The 18,594-nt window shown below is 37.3% G+C and overlaps 1 protein-coding gene across 1 annotated transcript in view; it reads left to right on the top strand.

Moving 5' to 3' along the window:
- Nucleotides 1-4,489: 4,489 nt before the first annotated feature.
- Nucleotides 4,490-18,594, top strand: part of GPHN (gephyrin) — a gene marked incomplete at its 5' end in the record, with an annotated part of 45,520 nt that continues 31,415 nt past the window's right edge. Inside the window, 5 exons of the mRNA XM_026084598.1 lie at nt 4,490-4,582; nt 6,073-6,128; nt 11,039-11,158; nt 15,770-15,828; nt 16,049-16,202. Coding sequence (XP_025940383.1) covers nt 4,490-4,582; nt 6,073-6,128; nt 11,039-11,158; nt 15,770-15,828; nt 16,049-16,202 — 482 coding nt within the window. The remainder of the gene's footprint in view (nt 4,583-6,072; nt 6,129-11,038; nt 11,159-15,769; nt 15,829-16,048; nt 16,203-18,594) is intronic.

Below are 18,594 nucleotides of genomic sequence, written 5' to 3'. Positions count from 1 at the left end.
AGCCCAGGCCTCCCGGAGAGGCCCCAAGCACTCCCTGCAGCCTGAGACCTGTAGAGCCGCATCTACTGTCAGAGGGTCGGTCTGGGTCCCAGCCTCTGACACAGCAACTCCAACAGCCACTGGGGAATGCGCTCTGCGGTGTGTCACGACCATACTTGAGGAAACCTACACCACAGGGAACAGAAACGAAAGTTCCTTTGTGCGCCCTTCTGCGCGAACTGCTGCGCAAACTGCTGCGTCTGTTCGCTGCCTCTGTTAGCTGTGCTCACTATATAAATATGCTCACATTACTGTGTAAATAATGGAGTGATTCCATTCAAACCACATGGTCTTCAAAATGTCTTTACAGGCAGAGTGGAGGTAAGTGGTCTTTACTAGACGTTTATATTCTATATAGAGTTTGACTTACCTTCATTTGTCAAATAGGCAATTCGATTGTTTTCTGTTCTCATTCAACTGCATGGAAATATGATATCAAGGTAAGAGAAGGTATTCTGGCATACTTTATAATATCTTAGTTGATACTTCATTCTGCTCTTCAGATTACCTGATTACTGTCATCAAATTCAGGCTGATTCTAAAACTGGAACATACTGATTATTAATACTTGTGTTGTTATTCTTAAAAAATAATGCTCAGAGTCTGTTGTTGTCATATCTGGAGACACTTCAGTTACGACCCTCTTCCCATCACCCAAAATAAGAGTTAGATACATGATAAGCTCACCAGCTGTAGAGATTTCTACTTGTTTTAGTATTCACATAATTGTACCAAGAATGAAAATATCAAAAAAGTTATATTCCTTCATCTTGTTGCACTACAGTGAAGTAGTCTTGCAATTTATTTATCAGTAAGTATACATTTATCTTAGCAGTGTAAAATTGCCTAATACATAGTATGAAATTTCAGGATTGCAACTTTAGGAGACATCCTGAAGGACACGTGTGTCTGTGGTACTGGAAATTCAATTCTCTCATTTTACAGAAAGATCTTAGATACAAGTCTCGTGATGGGATCTCATTTTCGGAAGTTCTTAAGTGATTACCATAGTATTATACAATCAGATATATGGGGCTTTTTGTGTATGTGTGTTTATATATATATGTATGTATCTATCTATATGTGTATATATGCATGCACATATATGTTTATGCTTAGTAAAAAATTTTTAATTCTGAAGACTGCCATGAATTAATAAACAGTTTTTCACTTAGTTACCTATTCATTTATTTTTCAGTTAGTATACCTGTTATTTCAGTAGATAACTAAACTGTAGTCCTGGAGGTCTGAATCCTAACTAGCTGTAATCAGAAGAGCAGTAGTATACTGTGTTTGTTTTCTGTGTGTTTTTTGTGTCTTGAATTAACACTGAGCTCCTGAAACTTACCTTTCAGAAGCAGAAATACTCTGTAGGGAAAGTGGAATTTTTAAAGTTCTAGGATTGCAGTTGATTTTATTAACAAATTATCTAATTCATATAAACTTAATTAATTGATTCCTAAGCATATTACAGTGTTCGTCCTCAGTATACCTAAATAAAGCTGCTGAGTGGTACTCTGTACAAGTAGACAGTATCGGTGGAGTTCTTGCCTTCGTTCTGAAGACAAGTGCTGACTTAATTCTTGATTAAATCAAGGCATGCTGTAGTCTCTCAAATCTATTATCTCATAACTTTAGGGGAGGGATGAATGAAATTATCTTTTGAAACATGACTTTCATATTGGTAAGTGTATTGCTCAGTGCCTGTATAGATTATTTAGCCTCTTCTGTATTAAAAAACTGGACGGTCCTAAAACTTCTTTCACAAGTACCATAGCGCAGAAGGATCTCAGGCATATTTCCCATCTGTCATTATCAATAGCTGGTAGGAAGACCCCAGTTAGCCTTTTATACCAGCTGGATGCAGTTACCTGAACATTGCTCAGTGGGTTTATAAGGTTAGGTTATTGGATTGCATGTTAGTGATTATTCTACCAAAGCTAAGAAGAGACAGAAGTTTAACTGATACTGAAAGTACAAAGCAAAGACAATCCACACTTTGTGGACTTAAGCCTCAGAAGTGGGCAGTTTTTCTGATCTGGTCCAAGAGCCCTGTAACTTCTGCAGAACCTGGGCATGTTTCTCTGCTCTTCATTAATTTTGAACTAGCTGATCATTTTGATAGCATTGCTTTTTCATACCACATTGAAGTGCTAGCAGGACAATATTTATGAAAAGGAAGCAGATCCTTGACCTCTAGTACAATTTCTGTCTCACTACTTCATCCCCATACCAATACCCTGAGAGGTCAAAATTCTTCACAGAACTATACCAGTTTCACCAGTTGAGCTCTAGAAAAGGTAATACACACATTTGAAAAGTGAGTTTCATGCAATTTTTCCTTTTATGTTAGAATCAGAAAGCTATAGGCATGGGAAGGAGTAGTTTGATGACGTTAAAGTATTGAAGAACATCTTTTTTGAATTACAGTTAATCAAAATGGTTAAATGGTATATTTTTAAAATAATTGTTCCAAAAAAAGAGAGTAATGAAGTATTTCAGATTGTCCTTTAATTGCTGACTTGCTTCACTTTAAATGCCTAAGGCTTCAGCAAATAAATCTCTTACTTTTTTTTTCCCCATAATGAAATTCATTCCAGCTACTGGCTGGCCATTTGTTCACTTGAAATATTGCATGGCAGAATGCCAGGAACATACTGTTCAACTTTGCTCTAATTGGTGTGATTTTGCATGCAGACAAGAACTAAAATGAAGACACAACATGCCTGCTAAAATTAGAAGCATCACTTTTGTATGAGATTCGGTGTGTCTATGAACTGAGGGTGTTCTTGCCATCCCTTTGAAAGCTGGCTTTTCTGTGCTATAATTAAAATGTCAGTGTCTCCATTCCTTTTTCCAGTGCAAGCGTTCAAGCTTTCAGTGAGCTTTCCAATAACTTCTCTCTTGTCTTATCACATGAAAGTGTTAATAGACATCACAAAGATGCGTTTCTAGTTACTTTAAAAAGATTTTATCAGCATTTTCATGGTAAAACTTATGACAAAATGCAGCATAAATGTTTGCTCCAAGTTAAAATCTGATACATTTGGATGCGAGCTCATTGATGTTATAGTTATTATAATTAATTACTAGCTAAATTATATTGTGTTAATAAGTAAAGTATAATTTCCTTTAGGGTGCCACTTAAGTGGAGCTGAACATTTTCAAATCATCCAGGTGCTGTTTTTAACAAATACACCTTTAGTGTGCACAGCTAAGTCTTCTGCCTTCACGGTATATCCAGAATCACATATATTTTCCTGCCTATCTGTAAAACAAGAAACACACCTTATGTATATCTGTCTTTTTTGGCATGTCTGAAAGTTCATAATCTATAAAATACATATCCACACAAATTCTCCTAACATTATTACCCATGCATACTTTCATTCCTTCATATCTTCCACTGAATATCACTTTCCTGTGCCACAACACATCTTTAAAGTGGTGACATCTCTTTTCCGATGAACTTCCCATTTTCTCCTTAGACATACTGGAATCAAGCTGATCTCAGTAGTTCTGGCCCGTATGCCCTTTCCTAGTGCCCTTTCCTAGTCTGGTATGTAATAAATCCTCTTCCTCACACTCCCACTACATGGATGGATAAGATACATAATTTCCACTTTGCTCCACATCATAAGAAGAGAAAAGAAAGCTCTTGCTGGCACCATAAAAGCGGGCCAGTAGCACACACTAGGCTGAGGATGAAGTTACTCAGGTCACTCTCTACAGAGAAGCAGAGCGAAATTACAGTTCATCAGTTACAGTTGCTAAATGAAGGGAAAGAATACGTTTGAAACAGCTATTAAAAATATTTAGAATTATCACAGTATAAATTTACATAAATAATACTGACACTTATGTTCGCTAGCCCTCCGCTGAACAGAACTTTGTCAGCATTTAGGCAAAGCTAACCTATTGCAAAACTTCTGTGTTAATTTGTGGAGTCATGTCCATCCTCGCTGTTTATGTTGAGTGCTCTGGGCTCAGTCCATCAACTTTCATGTTTTTACACAGGATTCACTTTCTGAATGTTACTTTACAAACTTCTTAAAAAGCAAAACCTTTTTTAAAAAGTTTAAAAATACAAAAAAAGTGTCCATGTATTTCTGAGAGGTTTCAGGATATGGAAATATTTGTTCTGTCTGATTCTGTGTCAGAGCTATTACCTCCGAGTTTGGATACTTGGCATTCAATTCTGCTGTCAGCGATTTCTCTGTTACCAGAAACACAAACTTACTGATCAGATCTTTCATCTGTACTTTCAGACTCCAGTCTTTGTTTCGTTTATGTACTGGTTTTGACAGAAATCAAAAACCTGAGTGATCTATTCATAAGATGTATGCGTACATGACGTATTTCATCTGTCAGATCGCACTGCTGTCATTTTTCTCCCTTTCACTAGCTTTACTGACATGGAACATGGTCTTTTCTCTTTTTCCCTTTATAGATGGAATGGGCCGAGTCCTTGCTCAAGATGTATATGCAAAAGATAACCTACCACCATTTCCAGCATCAGTAAAAGATGGCTACGCTGTCAGAGGTAAACACACTTTGTAGACCTGCAGTACAGTGTCTGTAAAACCACTTTATAGCATATTATTAGTTCACTGTCACGTTCCATCAGCCAGAAGTACTTGTATTTTGGATCCAATTGTGAATATATTGTTTCAGATTCGATTCAGATCATTGCTGAAGTCACTGTTATGTAGAACTCAGCTGTCTTGAGGGAAGACGATAAAGTTTAATTCAGATCTTTTAAATGGATGCATGTGTGTGTGTGCAAATGCACATCCAAATGTGCTCGTAGACATGCACCTGGGTTGCAAAGGAATTTCATAGAAACACAAGGAATTCAGGAGAATAACATGAGAATACCTGTTTCGGAATGACAGTTTCTTCTTCTATTTCTCTGTTGTTAATTTAAGCAAGAATTTCCTACATGTCTATTACTTTATTGAACTGTCGCAGACCCAGTTTCCTATTTGTGAATTATTTTATGATTGTATGAGACAGTTTTCGAAAACGCATGTGAGACTGTATTCTTGTGAAGGCATTTCAAAAGAAAAACTCATTTATACTTTAAAAATATTTCAGTTGCTGTATCTAAATGAGTAATGTGGCTTTAAGGAGAGAGCAGTGAGCAGTTTTCCAGGAGACCTGAATCCATCCTCTGTTTTGCCACTAGATGCTGCATGATTTTGAGCAAGTTGCTTCCCAGTTCATCATTTTTTCCATTTGTAGAGTAGGACTGATGATATTTACTGCAGATATCTATGGAGGAAAAGCAATATATAAGAATGAACATTATGCTAGTAGTGATGTCATTTTGGTAGAAGTTGAATCATCGTAACACCGTGTTGAAACTTGGGGCATGATAGCCAACTTCCTTTTAGGGACATTAAATTGTCTTTTGTCACTGGCAGCTGAAACAATGGAAGGCAACTTTCCACGGAATGGACTGTCTGCAAGCCCAGGCAATGGAAGTAGACCAATAGGCTCCTTGTGGACTTGCTATAAAAATAAAATTCCACACCTGCAAGATGGGGTTGACTGCAGCTGTCCATCATCTATGTGTATGAGAGACAAGCACACTAAAATGCCTAGTAACAGCAGCAAGGGAGTGCAGATGTAGCCAGAAAAATACACGTAATATAATGCTGAGATGAGCTGGGGAGCTTTGAGTAGAATGCTGGCTGAAAAGGGCTTTGGGAACAGGAGAATGGTCTCTTGCAATTTGATTCCTACAAGGTAAAGGAAATCAAAAGTACAGTCTTAGTAAACAGGCAGTATTACTTCAGAATAATAATGAACTCCATCATCAACTTCTTACATGTAATTTTCAAAATATTAAACATAACTTTAAAAAACCTTAGAAATGTTTTCAAAAATTCTGTAATCTTTATCATGCTGACACTGAAGACCTGAATCCTAGCTCATTCTCTGGTTTTCTTGTTCTTAATTTCTTATTACATCATTTATTTTGGTTCAGCCTTTTTATTGTCTTTACCATTTGTACTGTCTATCTTACAGCTGCTGATGGCCCAGGGGATCGATTTATCATAGGGGAATCCCAGGCTGGTGAGCAGGTGAGCACAATCTCTTTTCTTTTTGCTTTTTAAATGTATTTTTCTGTTGTAAGAAATTGCTTTTGATTTTTACAAGCCTTGCTAGTGCTCCAAAACTCTATTATTCTTGGAGGTGGCTTGAAGGAGGACACGGCTGTATCTAGCCTCCTTCTATGTGCCTTGGGACATGATTGCAAAAAGTGAGGTAGTGTGGTTACATAAGGAACTAACAAGGAAATCCCAAAATGCTTCAGAGCATTGTGCTGCTATGTCCTATAGGTGTACATACAGTAGTGTTCTGCCCTAGCACAGTGTTAGAGGACACAAGGTTTCCAATGGTATTACAATTCATAAGGAGAAAAACAAGAATTAAACAGTTCTTGCTGACAGATTTTAAAAGGGACATCAGCCCAGCAACTGTTTTCACAAACTGCTTGGATATTTCACACTGATACCTGCAAACCAAAGCGTGAGAATTTTGTAAATCTTTAAAGATAGATAATGATTAGAAGTCTTGAGAAAGCCTGACAGCAGCCTAGTTTGCAGAGAATTTTGAGCTGCCTTTTCCTGCTTAGTATTGCTCTTTTTCTGTTGATTAAATCACAAGCATGTTTGTGCACCCTGCCAGATACGTGGATTGAGTTTAAGAGTAAGTCAGGCAGCACGCATCCATGACCTGCTTGTGCTGTATAAATATGCATGAATAGACACTGTTTCTGATTTGCTGTGAAACTCAAGAGTACATTTGATAAAATTCCTGTACTAATACTGGCATGACAGAAAAATCAGTTACCTCCAACCACTTTGTTTTATTCTTTGTCAATTTAATATACTAGCAACTTAATTATACCTGCTACCTCCTGTTCAGGAGAGCATGAGTTAATCCAGAATGTTTCTCCAGCTATTTCAAACCCCAGTTTGTAATTCTGTCCAAAACCTGTTGTATGCAAAATCATGCACAAATGGAATAAGCGGCAGGCAAAAGAAAGAATTGATCTATTTTAACAAGGATTGTATAGTGTGGCCATTTTGACTGCTAAACATGAAAGCCTCAAGTAAAACAGATGCATTTCAAAAGTTGATTTAGGTTTTAGAAGTACTACCAGTAGCAGTATTGTTCCATTTTTTTTTAAATGAAGTTGAACTGCCTCTAAAACTATGATGGACATTTGATTTGGCTAATCAGAGTAGATACTGAGAACCATTAAATAATTTTTGCTGTAACTCCCATCCATCATCATGAATTACACTTTGGTGGCATAGATATCTTCTCAATACTGATGTTCATGTGAACTCGGATTAATGAATCTAATATCCAAAATATGTTAAATTATCTTCAATACTTAAAAAATTTAAACTAATGAATTCAGCAATGTTTTCATATGCCTTGAATTTTTTAGCCTTTTTGTCTATATTTTCAAACATTAGTCCAGAATCCTGATGGTGGCCCGCAGGTCTGAAGGGCTTCACTGTCCTGATCAATTCAGCAGGTTTGTAGAAATAATAGAAGTGCAAATGGGAGGTCACTTCTCTGCTACAAAACTCAAGAGCTCACAAATGTATCTACAGAATAATGGGAATGGGAAACCTCTCTGACAAGGAGCAAAAATTGGGGGGACAGAAAGAGAAGAATTAGCTTTATACTTCTGGAAATACCAGTGGCAAGTATGAAAAATGAGACTGTCGACCTCTGAATAATTGATCAAAGGTTCTTTCTTAGGCCAACGCATCTTCATGTTCATCTTCTTCCCAAGAAATGATTTATAGCCATGGAGGTCTCCTCAGTCTCATTTCAACCTTCAGTCACTCTCAGCAGCAACATACTGCTTTTCACATTACAGACCAATTAACTGAATGATTCACAGCAGGGAGTTGAAGACAGGTTTAGATTTGGCTTATCCTGTAGGGAAAAAGGAGCTTATGTAGCTACTGCTAAGAGAGGAAGAAAATAGTACTGAGAATTACAGAAAGTCCATATAACCAAGTCGGACATTTCTGTATCAATTTGTAAATTATATATTGTTTTCTGATTTCTGTTTCCAGATGGTTATTTTTGTGTTAACAGCCACTTTTTATTCTGTATTGAAGAAAACTTTCAGACACTACCCTGCTTTGGAGAGGTTAGGGCACATCTAAGAGCACTAGTCAAGGGCCATCAACTCTGACTGTCAAAAACTGTCTCATCTGGAGCAGTGGTTTTCTTCATATGAACTTGCAAAGCTGGGGCTTAGAATTTCATAGAAAATTTAGAGAGGTTTATAAGAGGCATTGTGACTAACCAGCTGTAAAATAGGGTGAATACAGTCATTTTTCACCCTTCTGATGCCTTGGGCCATTTTACAGAAAGGAGCTTGCATGTGTCATTGCAAACCATAATCCTGTAGCCGAGTGCATGGGTGAAAGAGAGAATTCCTGAGATGGGGGATGCGCTCCATGGATTATTTCTGTTTTTTACTGAATGACTAACATAAAATAGATCATCAGTGATGAAGGCAAAGGGTAGAACCCAGGACTGCCCTATTCCAGGTACGTGGGAGATCTTAAAGACCTTTAAAAGAGTTTCTATGAAATTGTTGTACATTAGTATGCTTTCTGAGAAGCAATCATTTCTTTATCTTCATAGTCTCTAGCCTAGAAGAAAGCAGTCATGCAGATTTACACACAAATCTGATAGTTATCTTTTGTTCAGAAAGTTGATCTGATCAGTTTATCACAGGACAAAAAGGAAATTAAATATATAAACAAAACAACTGATTCTAAAAACAAAAGTTATTATATCATAAATTTGTTTAAATGCTTTACATCATTACACCTCAAAAAATTAACTAACATCTAGTAATAAGTTCCAAAAGCACAGATATTTACAGCACATGTTATCACCATAGGCACTGATTTCTGGCAGAGTCCTAGACATGTTGTATTCTTTGTGGTCCCTGAGACCAAAAAAACCCGCATTCTAAATGGGGAAATTGTTAATACCATACATCTATCCTCTAAAACTTGCTGCTAAAGGACATCAATACTTTAGTAAAATCAAAACAATATTGTTTATTTGTAATGGATACTTGTCTACAACAACATGCAAAAGAGCTCTCATAATATTTTCATAAAAATCAGGCAACACGAAATAACACACTGGACCAGATTATTTTCACTTACCTTTTAAGCATCTTCAGTATAAATGGCTGCATCTCAGCTATTTGTCCGAGGCTCCTTGCACAGCCTGTGGTTAGAAATAGATACTTCTAAAACATGATTTTTATCTGATCTGTGCTAGATACCTAGTTTAGGATAACACAAGTCTTACCTTGAAAGCACGTTAACCATGACATATGGCAAGTGTGATCTTTTTTTTAGTTTCTTTTAGCATTTTATGTATGTTCTTCTCAAAGGATGTTAGATTTCTTTTACCCTTAGAAAAGGGCCAAGATTAAATCAACTCCAGGCTCAGCTGTCTCTTTGAATACATTGGTCACTGTGATACTGTGGTAAACGAGGTACAAACCATTCCCAGCCTCTCCTAGTGCCTTTGTCCCAGTGAGCAAAGTCCATCAACTTTTGAAATACACACGTTCCAAAGGAATCTTCACATTTCAGAGGTTACTGCAGTACAGAAATGCAACAGAAGAAAGGACAAAACAAAGGTAGCTTTGCACAGTTGGAACTCTGGCCACCTGTGTAGAATTTACAGATGTCTGACAGCCTCCTGCCAAAAGTAATGGAGCAACTGACCACTGTGCATGGACATACGATCTTAACAGTTCTTGGGCAGTATTTCTTCCAAGTCTGTTGGTTGCTATTAAATATATGCTGACCATAGTATGAGAAGTCCTGGCCCTATTCAAATGCTGCATATGCAGTATAGCGTTGATCTGCAGATGAGTTATATATGTGGCATGTCCAGGATATGCTGGACTGATCACAGACAGCCGTGTAGACTGTGTGTAGCACATGTGCACTAGCAACAGTAAACCCCAAACACGTCGGACTTACTTAAGTGCTGCACAGAGCAAGCACTCATGTTCCAGCAATGAAATCCCAAGCATTATACCAGCCTCTTTTAGCTGCATTTTATTAGAAAGGTTTTTCTTTTAGTTAGTTATTTATCAAATGGTTATGATCAATTTACAATTTTACTCTGGGTTTTGAAAATGTATATTATAATATGTTGACTGGTGTGAAATTTTAATAAAATCATGTCATTTGTTTTATCATGTTCTGATGTTTTTCTGTGCTTTGTACTGTGTCTGCTGAAACTCTGTAATGTGCTGTGACTTTACATGATTGTAGAGCATTATAAATTTTAGGCTTTGCTATAACAGATCATCACAAAGATAGCTATTCTATGTGAACCTTGGTTTATGCTGTTGAGCTGTCTCACAGTACGAGGAAATCTACTTAAAAATGAAGCAGCTAGTTATGTTACTTTACTTACAAGCTTCTGTTTTTTAATATGTAGTGTAGTGCTAGTAAAACAAAACAGAACAGAAACCCAGCCAAACCAAAACAAAGTTCAACCTTGGGGACCAGAATATGCTACATGAAAAATATTTATGTACAGAGATGCAGCACTAGATTTTAGCTCATGTAAGCTTCTCCAGAGTCTCCATCTAAGTGTTTCATGACAGTTCTTTTTCTGATCCAAGCAGAGTATCACTGTATTGCTCCTTCTGAAAGCTATTCTTGTAATATGAATCTACCTAGGGGGAAAAATATTAAGCAACCTAATATGTGACCCAACAAGCAATTGCCTGAGCTTAATTACACCTAGTTACAGCCTAATTATGCCTGTCAATATCACTAGCAGTACATCAAGAGTCATGGCACACAGAAGAATCTTAATCTTTCAAATTACTTCTGCAATGTTCAAATGATCTGAGATTTTTCTTTTTAAAAGTAAATTAATTTTTGTTTGTTTCTTTATTTTTCAGCCAACTCAGACTGTGATGCCTGGTCAGGTAATGCGAGTTACAACCGGTGCTCCAATCCCATGTGGTGCTGATGCAGTGGTGCAAGTGGAAGATACAGAACTCATCAGGGAATCCGATGATGTGAGTCACAAGTTTAAACTCATTGTGCTTTTGTGTGCAGTAGTATGTGTCTCATGGTGCTATCCTATAAATATGAAAGATATTTTCCTACGGAAATGTTAATCTCAGAAGTCTGAGGATTTTCACATCTGCTCCTAGTGACAATACTACCCACTTCTCAGGCTGAGATAACTGTACCACTTCCTGTCCTGACCTTGATTTTTTTCATCTCAGTTGTTGAATGCCTGCACCAAACTATCTGGGAGCATGATGGAGTGAAAGGGGAATGCTTCCTCCAGGTCTGTGACTAGAATCCAATTTGAGAGCCTACTGTATTCACATTTTAAAATATGGAGTAGTGACAATCAGACATTTTATTTGCTTCTTTTCTGCTGAGTTCACATTTAATAGCAGAGCAATTTCCTCTTTATGCTTATTGAGGATGGTCCTAAAACTCAGCAAGCTGAGGACCTTTAAAGTTCTCCCAAATTCACCAAGTAAGAAGGGAACAGATTTTCTTAAAATACAAATTGATTCCAGAATGATAGTTTGAAATATTACAGTGCAGCATTATTGCTAATGTAGTTAAAGCTGAGTATGATTTTCTGTAGGAATGCGAACTGCTTTAAGTGCGGCAAAATCCGTAGGATGACTTGGATTATTTTGAACTACGCTGTGAAGATGGTTCTATATAATCTGAGTTGGTCTCATTTCAGCCTAAATTAAAGCCTTCTGAAGAATATAATTTTGCTACTACTTTGATTAATTGTGTGTGGCCTATGGTCAAACTGACTCTGTTGCTCCTAAACGTGATCTTTCCATTTTTAGGTTTTGTTTCAGTTTGTCCACTACACCTCTGGGAAATAATATTGGAAAAATCCTTTGTGTTTGTAATTCTAGAACAGCGCATTCCAAAAGGATGTGCCTGGAAAAGTATAGTACATCTGTGCAGCAATACCAGGGCTCTCTCAAAGCAAGGGGATTTCAAAACAACCTGTTGCCATAGCAGTTGAGTGACTGAATGTGACACACTGTTGTTACAAAGACTGGCTCTGCACTTTGTGCATTTGGAGGATTTGGGAGAATGTATCTTGTACAGATATCTTGTCATAAATGTATATGTTTAGAATCAGGGATTTTATTGTGTAACAAGGGAAGTGGGTGCCCCCAAAAATTTTTTAAGTCATGACTAACTTTGTCCAATAGACCTTTGCGCTCCTTTAGAATGAGAATATTACTGAATTTAAGATCTCTGAAAACCAGGAAATAGATAAGGTGCATATTCCCCCAGAGTACAGTCTTAACTCTGTTTAATTTGAACAGTTTTTCCAGCATACCTGTAAGTCATATTAGCGCTCTACCTTACAGATGCTGGGGAATACTACGGAAAAATATATGTAGTACATGTAGTACTAACTGTGTACATACCTTGTCTTAACAAAACAAAATGTGTTTTTTGATGAAGCACAGGAGCTGCCTGTAGACAGCTTTATCCCGTACAGACCATCCTAGACTTTCTAAGCATTGTTCTCTCTTTGCTCGTGTTCAGAGAATTCCTTCTGAATCATTACGTTCACTTACCAGCTGTGATTTCAGGGCACCGTTGTCATGTTTGTCATCATCTGGCAGTCTTTAAGGCAAGAAGATGTCTCTCTTATTAACACAACTTCCATTCAGTCTTGGAATGAAGCATGTGTGTGGTTCTTTGTTCGTATCAATCTCTGCTGCTTTTCAAGCTGTTCCATGTCAGCACAGCTGCATGCTAGCATTGCGAAGGCAGCTGGGGTATAAACAGATGGATTCTAACATTCAAACCTGATGAAGACAACAAAAATGGAGGCATGTTCTCATGTTCCTTTCTCATACCTCATTACTGTAAATGCATAGATTTTAAAATACAATTAAGTCAGCAAACTATCTAGTCTGGCCTTCTTCCTAACATAGAATTTCCTGAGTCAGTCCTTCTTTGAGGTTACTGATATGTATGGATAAATTATATCTTCCTGTCTTGATTTGAAGACTTTAAAAAAGAACCATTACCTTCACTGCTTGCTAATCATTCCATTATCCTGAACAGTTTTTCTGTGGCCATTGCCTACTTCATCATGACACAATTATCACACCACAGAGGAACATACATCATAATCTATTATTTCCTACTGCTTCTCTGGGTGACTGTCTTTCTGGATTCCACTTTTGATGTGTGTGTTCTCCTCTGCATCTGAGAACAGATTATTTTGCTGTGTGCTTAAACTCTGAATTTCTTAGCCTCTGTCTGCCTTCCATGCCATCCCTCCAAAGTATAGTTAGTATAGTCTAGTTAGCATGTTATTTTCTTCCCCTTTTTCATGCCTGATTGGCCACATGTTTCAAGAATGTTTTTGTGTTAAGAACTTCTCCAGGATTGGGATTTAACTGAAATGGAATCTCTAACATCTGAAATATGTTCTTCTGAAAGTACAGAGAGTACCTTTTAAAAGGAGCTCCTTGACCTCTAGCTGTGGCAGCAGTACTTGAATATCATAGCAGGGATTCTTCAAATGACTCCAGAAGTCACAGGTCTGAAAGGAATTACATCTATTCAGCAGGGAGAATAATTGTCATCAGCTTGCCGATGCACAGCCATTGCGAAACTGATCCTTGCAAGAACACTTCTGCACCCTTTTTATTGTGAGTTTTTATGTCAACTTATAGGCTAAAGGAAACCAATGTGATCAATCAGAACAAAAGTTAGATCCTACATCAAGACCGAGCATCAGTATATCAATACGAATGCTGACTGATAACCATCAGAGTAAACCACTCCACTATAGTTCAAAATATATCAATACAAAGCAAGAATGCTTTCCAACACACACCAAATGGAAGATGTTGTCAGAATAATGCTGTATCTCCCTGTAAGCCCAGCTTCTAGCCACCTTGAATCATCTCATATTCCTAAAGCATTCTGGGATATCCACCAATTCCATAAATAACAATCTCTGTACATTGTCCTGTTGTCCACAGTCACACTTTCTGCAGTACTTTCCAAAGCTGACATTATTAAATTCCTCAAAAGCCTTTTTTTTTTTCCTGTTTCCCCTTATCCAGGGGACCCTAAGTATAATGACTTTTTCTATTACTTAAAAGCATCACTGGGACTCCTCCTGCTTCCCTAGAAACTTCCTAGCTATCTTTAAATGTTATCAAGGATATGGAAAATTCAAATCTTCATGACTGGCCTACCCTCCCCAGAGAGCCATAAAAAGTAAAATAATTCTTAGACTAATTATTACCTCAGATTTTCTTCGCAAGCCTGAAGTGTCCTTTACAGCTTCAGATGGGGATAAGGGGCATAAAAGGACATCCTGGGTAGCAGCGCAGCCATTTTGGACACTAGCGACCAAAAATAGTCTCCTCTGTAAAACAAGAGAAGCAGATAGGCAAGAAACAGTATCTGTGTTGACAGCATATCTTGGAAATATTATGGTAAACTAAGAAGTTACGTTTTTTTCAGAGTTGATGCTGTTTTCATTCTTCATTTCCTGGTTTTCAACAATTTAATTTTATCCCCTTTCACAATTTGTAAAGCATACAGCACACTGGTTCACTTCAACTTTGGGGTCTTTAGCTTAAAGCGCAGAGGCACTTGGTTTGAACTGAGAGAATGAAGTTCCATATCACCTTTAAGAAAAGAGACAACAAATCCTTGTGTCTTATCCAACACTTTCTTTCCTACAAAAATAGTATTCCAAATGACAATGACTGGCCTTGTTTGTTTTATAATATTAATGTCTAATTTATAACTTTGAGGTACTTAAAGTATGAAATACTACATGATAATATAAAACCAAAATCTGCACCACTCTAAGCAAGTGTAGGTCTAGCGCTACTGAGAGGCTGCCACTATCTCAAAGCTGAGGGTATTTATCATCAACCCATTTGCAGGGCTTATAAATTCACTATTTATGATATAGATCACGTGCCATTTATTGGTATTGAGCAAATCACCATTGAAATTCTGAAGAAGTGATCACAAATTAAATATTAAAGTAGGCATCAGACTTTTCAGGCCACTGCCTCCCATTCACAGTAAATAAACATGGTGAATAAACCTCCTTCTGATATGTACAAACCTCTCAAATGGGAGTTCCCACTACAGGAATCTACATGAAAATGTTAAAACGGAGTGTATATCTTCTTACTACCTTTCCATGGTTGTGGTGACATATTCTCTGTCAGACTAATGCTCTTTTCAAATTGCCGTCATTGAAATTGTTCAAGCAGATCAGATTGGCTGAGAGGAAGGGGGAAAATCCTTTTGGTATACCAAATCAACATACAAACACAGGACATGGTACAGGAAAGATACATAAACACAGGAGTCATAAAAAAGGAAGGTAAAACTATTTATTCAATCCTGGTCCTTCCCTTGTGACCTCATCAAAGAAATATTTCTTACACCTTTCTTCAGTCTTAGCACACATCGTATTACAGTCTTGATGCGCAAATCAGGAGAACAGTGCTGATGCTTGAACCATAAGGTCACAGTGTAATGAGTAATGTGAACTGTGTAGACTTCTGAGAAATAAAAGCTGATTAATCTTGTTTGAATAACCCAGCTGACCTTACCTGCTGCTCTTGTTTTTATAGGGCACTGAAGAACTAGAGGTTCGAATCCTGGTGCAGGCTCGGCCAGGCCAAGATATCAGGTCTGTAAATAGCCTACTTTATAAACAGTTAAATATACCTTTAAGGAATAGAAAGACCAGTGATTTTTATAGTCATTGACCATAAATAGTACTGACGTTTTGACAATCTGACTAATGAACCTCCTCAGATATTCCTCACCTTGAGCCAGGCCAATCAAGGAAAGGTACTTTCAATCTCATTCTGTTTTTCTTTCCTTTTTTTCTGTGCTATGGTTATCAGACCTATAGGACATGACATTAAAAGAGGCGAATGTGTGCTGGCTAAAGGAACCCACATGGGTCCATCTGAGATTGGTCTCTTAGCAACTGTTGGAGTAACAGAAGTAGAAGTTAACAAGTTTCCAGTGGTTGCAGTCATGTCAACAGGGAATGAGGTAAGAAAAATATCTTTAGAATCAAGGTGTGAATTACTGTATCTTCTGCAGGACGGGAATAGTGTTTTGGACAGTGACTTTAACCCTGTTTCCAGGTAGATTGGCCAGTTATTGATGAGCTCATGATGACATGAGGTATTTTTGTGAGTGATCAGCTCATAATCAAGTTGTTGCGTTTACTCCTTCACAGGGTCATAGATCCTTGCTCTCTCACATTTCACACATTTTATTTGCCAAAATTTTGATAATGTATCCAACCTTGTGCCAGCTGTTTTCTCCCTGCCAGCATAAGGTGGGACCTGTGGGGGAGTCAGAGTTGTGATTTACCTGCCAGTCGTTACTGGAAGAGTAATTCCATTTGAACAGCAGTCCTCTGTAGCTATGCAGCGATTGGGAGGTTATACTGGCAAATGCTGTGCTGTAATACTGTGTGCTTTGCTGGAGTCTTCTATGCAACTAGTGATCAGTGCCAACAGAACTTCTCTTGAGATATCAGACCTGATCATGCCTTTATGAAGAGAAGCATCTTGTATTTTGATACTATAAACCCTAATTAGGAAGTTTAAGATAATTGACCAAGAACTAAATCTTTTACAGAGAATACAATCTTAACATTGGGTGGAAGTTATTGGTAGCACATGTTGAAATCTGGACAATCTCCTATTGCTGGAACTCCAGACCAGCATCCTATTCCTCTAGTCTTAACAATATCAGAAAAAGCAAGTTCCAGATTAGCTTAATTTACTAATTTTACATCTTAAAAAATTTGGGCTGATACTGTTGTTCCCCAAGAATTGTAGGGGAAGGCTCTCTTTTCTTTAATCCCCCGTTTGATCGGCTTATATTGATTACCTTCAGGAGTGTTTGAAAAAAATACTTATCTGGACATTTCTTCTATGATTCCATAAAAAGGATTTGTGGAAAGCACACTGAGTGAAATCTGGACCTACTGATAATACTGGCAAAACTCTTCCTGCATAAATTTCATGCATTATAACAACAGTGCCATAAAATTAAAAGGAAATGACACATGACTTAAGAATCAGGGAAATAGTGTACATGATTACACATAAAAAATCCCTGCTCTCTAAATAAAAGCTTGAGAGGAATTTGTCTGTTTAGTAGAAACATCTCTTTGGAATAAGCTCCGTATGTGACTGGTTGCTACCAAAATATGTTTTGGGGGGCACACTGCTTCTATGTACATGGTCCCAATGTGTTGTAAAATCCAAATCTTCGTGTTATGTTTTCTGTTGTATGCTCCAAAAAATATTAGGCAGCATCCATGTCTGACGGTTGTCTTTTATTTTGAGATCCTTTGCAGCTCAGTTTCAACAATACTCAGTTTCAAAATTAGGAATGTGAATTAAAAGAGGTTAGGGTCATACCAAAGAGAAATTTTAAAACCTATTTTAGCTGCCTGCAGCCAGTACACTTGTATAAGATTTAAACCATTTGGACCAACTGCTATAAAATATATGTTAGGTCTTTAATTGAGATGATACTTTCTCGTCTTTAGTCAATAGAAAATAATTCTTATTGTTGGGATACCTGTGATATGTTAAATATGCCATTTCCCCAGGCTGACATTATCACTATTCTTTGAGACAAACTTTTTGAAGAACAAACACAAACATATAACCATAATTGTATTCTATCCCATTGAAAACCTTTGATATGTTTAATTTTAAAACCTCTTATTTAAAACAGTCATAAAAATAAAATTCTGTTCATGTTTGTCCAAGCCATTTCTGTCTGGCACTATCAGCTGGTGTCTTTAAAACTTCCACAACCCCAGTGAAGGTGAGATAACCCCTCTGTGACTACCAGGTGCTGTGGGTGGCTGAAGTGAGCCTTGTTGGGACAGAATCTTGTCAGGTCTCATAAAACAGACAGGGTCTGTTCTGCAGGAAATACACCACTAACTGAAGAAGAAATCCAGAGAGCTACAAGGAATATGGATGATGATTTGCTGAGTAGTATCTTCCGTATGAATGAAGGTTCTTGCCTGTTATTCAAGGGCTCTGTACTGATGTCGGTACTCTTTTTTGTCTTGTTTGTTAAATCAAGATCCTGCACAGTGAGTTTCTTAAACATCCTGTGGAACTCTTCACAGTAATAGAGATGCTACTCAAAATTTAGCCATGCTCCAGTCTTGATCATTCTTACCTTACTACCTAATATTATCATGGTAATTTTGATTGATACCTTATTATTATTATTCTTTACCACTTGTTAGTATTTGTGTTGTGCTCCTATGTCCTATAAAAGAAATCCTAATATATATAAATTATATGTTTAGATAAGCATGTTTTGTAACTTAACTTCAAAAATGTAAGGTACATTTAAGGCAACTGCCATGGTACTATATTGAGAGGAAGTTTTTCATCCA

This window comes from Apteryx rowi, unplaced genomic scaffold (assembly GCF_003343035.1).
Source record: "Apteryx rowi isolate R43461 unplaced genomic scaffold, aptRow1 scaffold_647, whole genome shotgun sequence".
Classification (NCBI taxonomy): Eukaryota; Metazoa; Chordata; class Aves; order Apterygiformes; family Apterygidae; genus Apteryx; species Apteryx rowi.
Note: the sequence above shows the minus strand (reverse complement) of the source record. Positions and strands in the feature narration are given on the sequence as shown.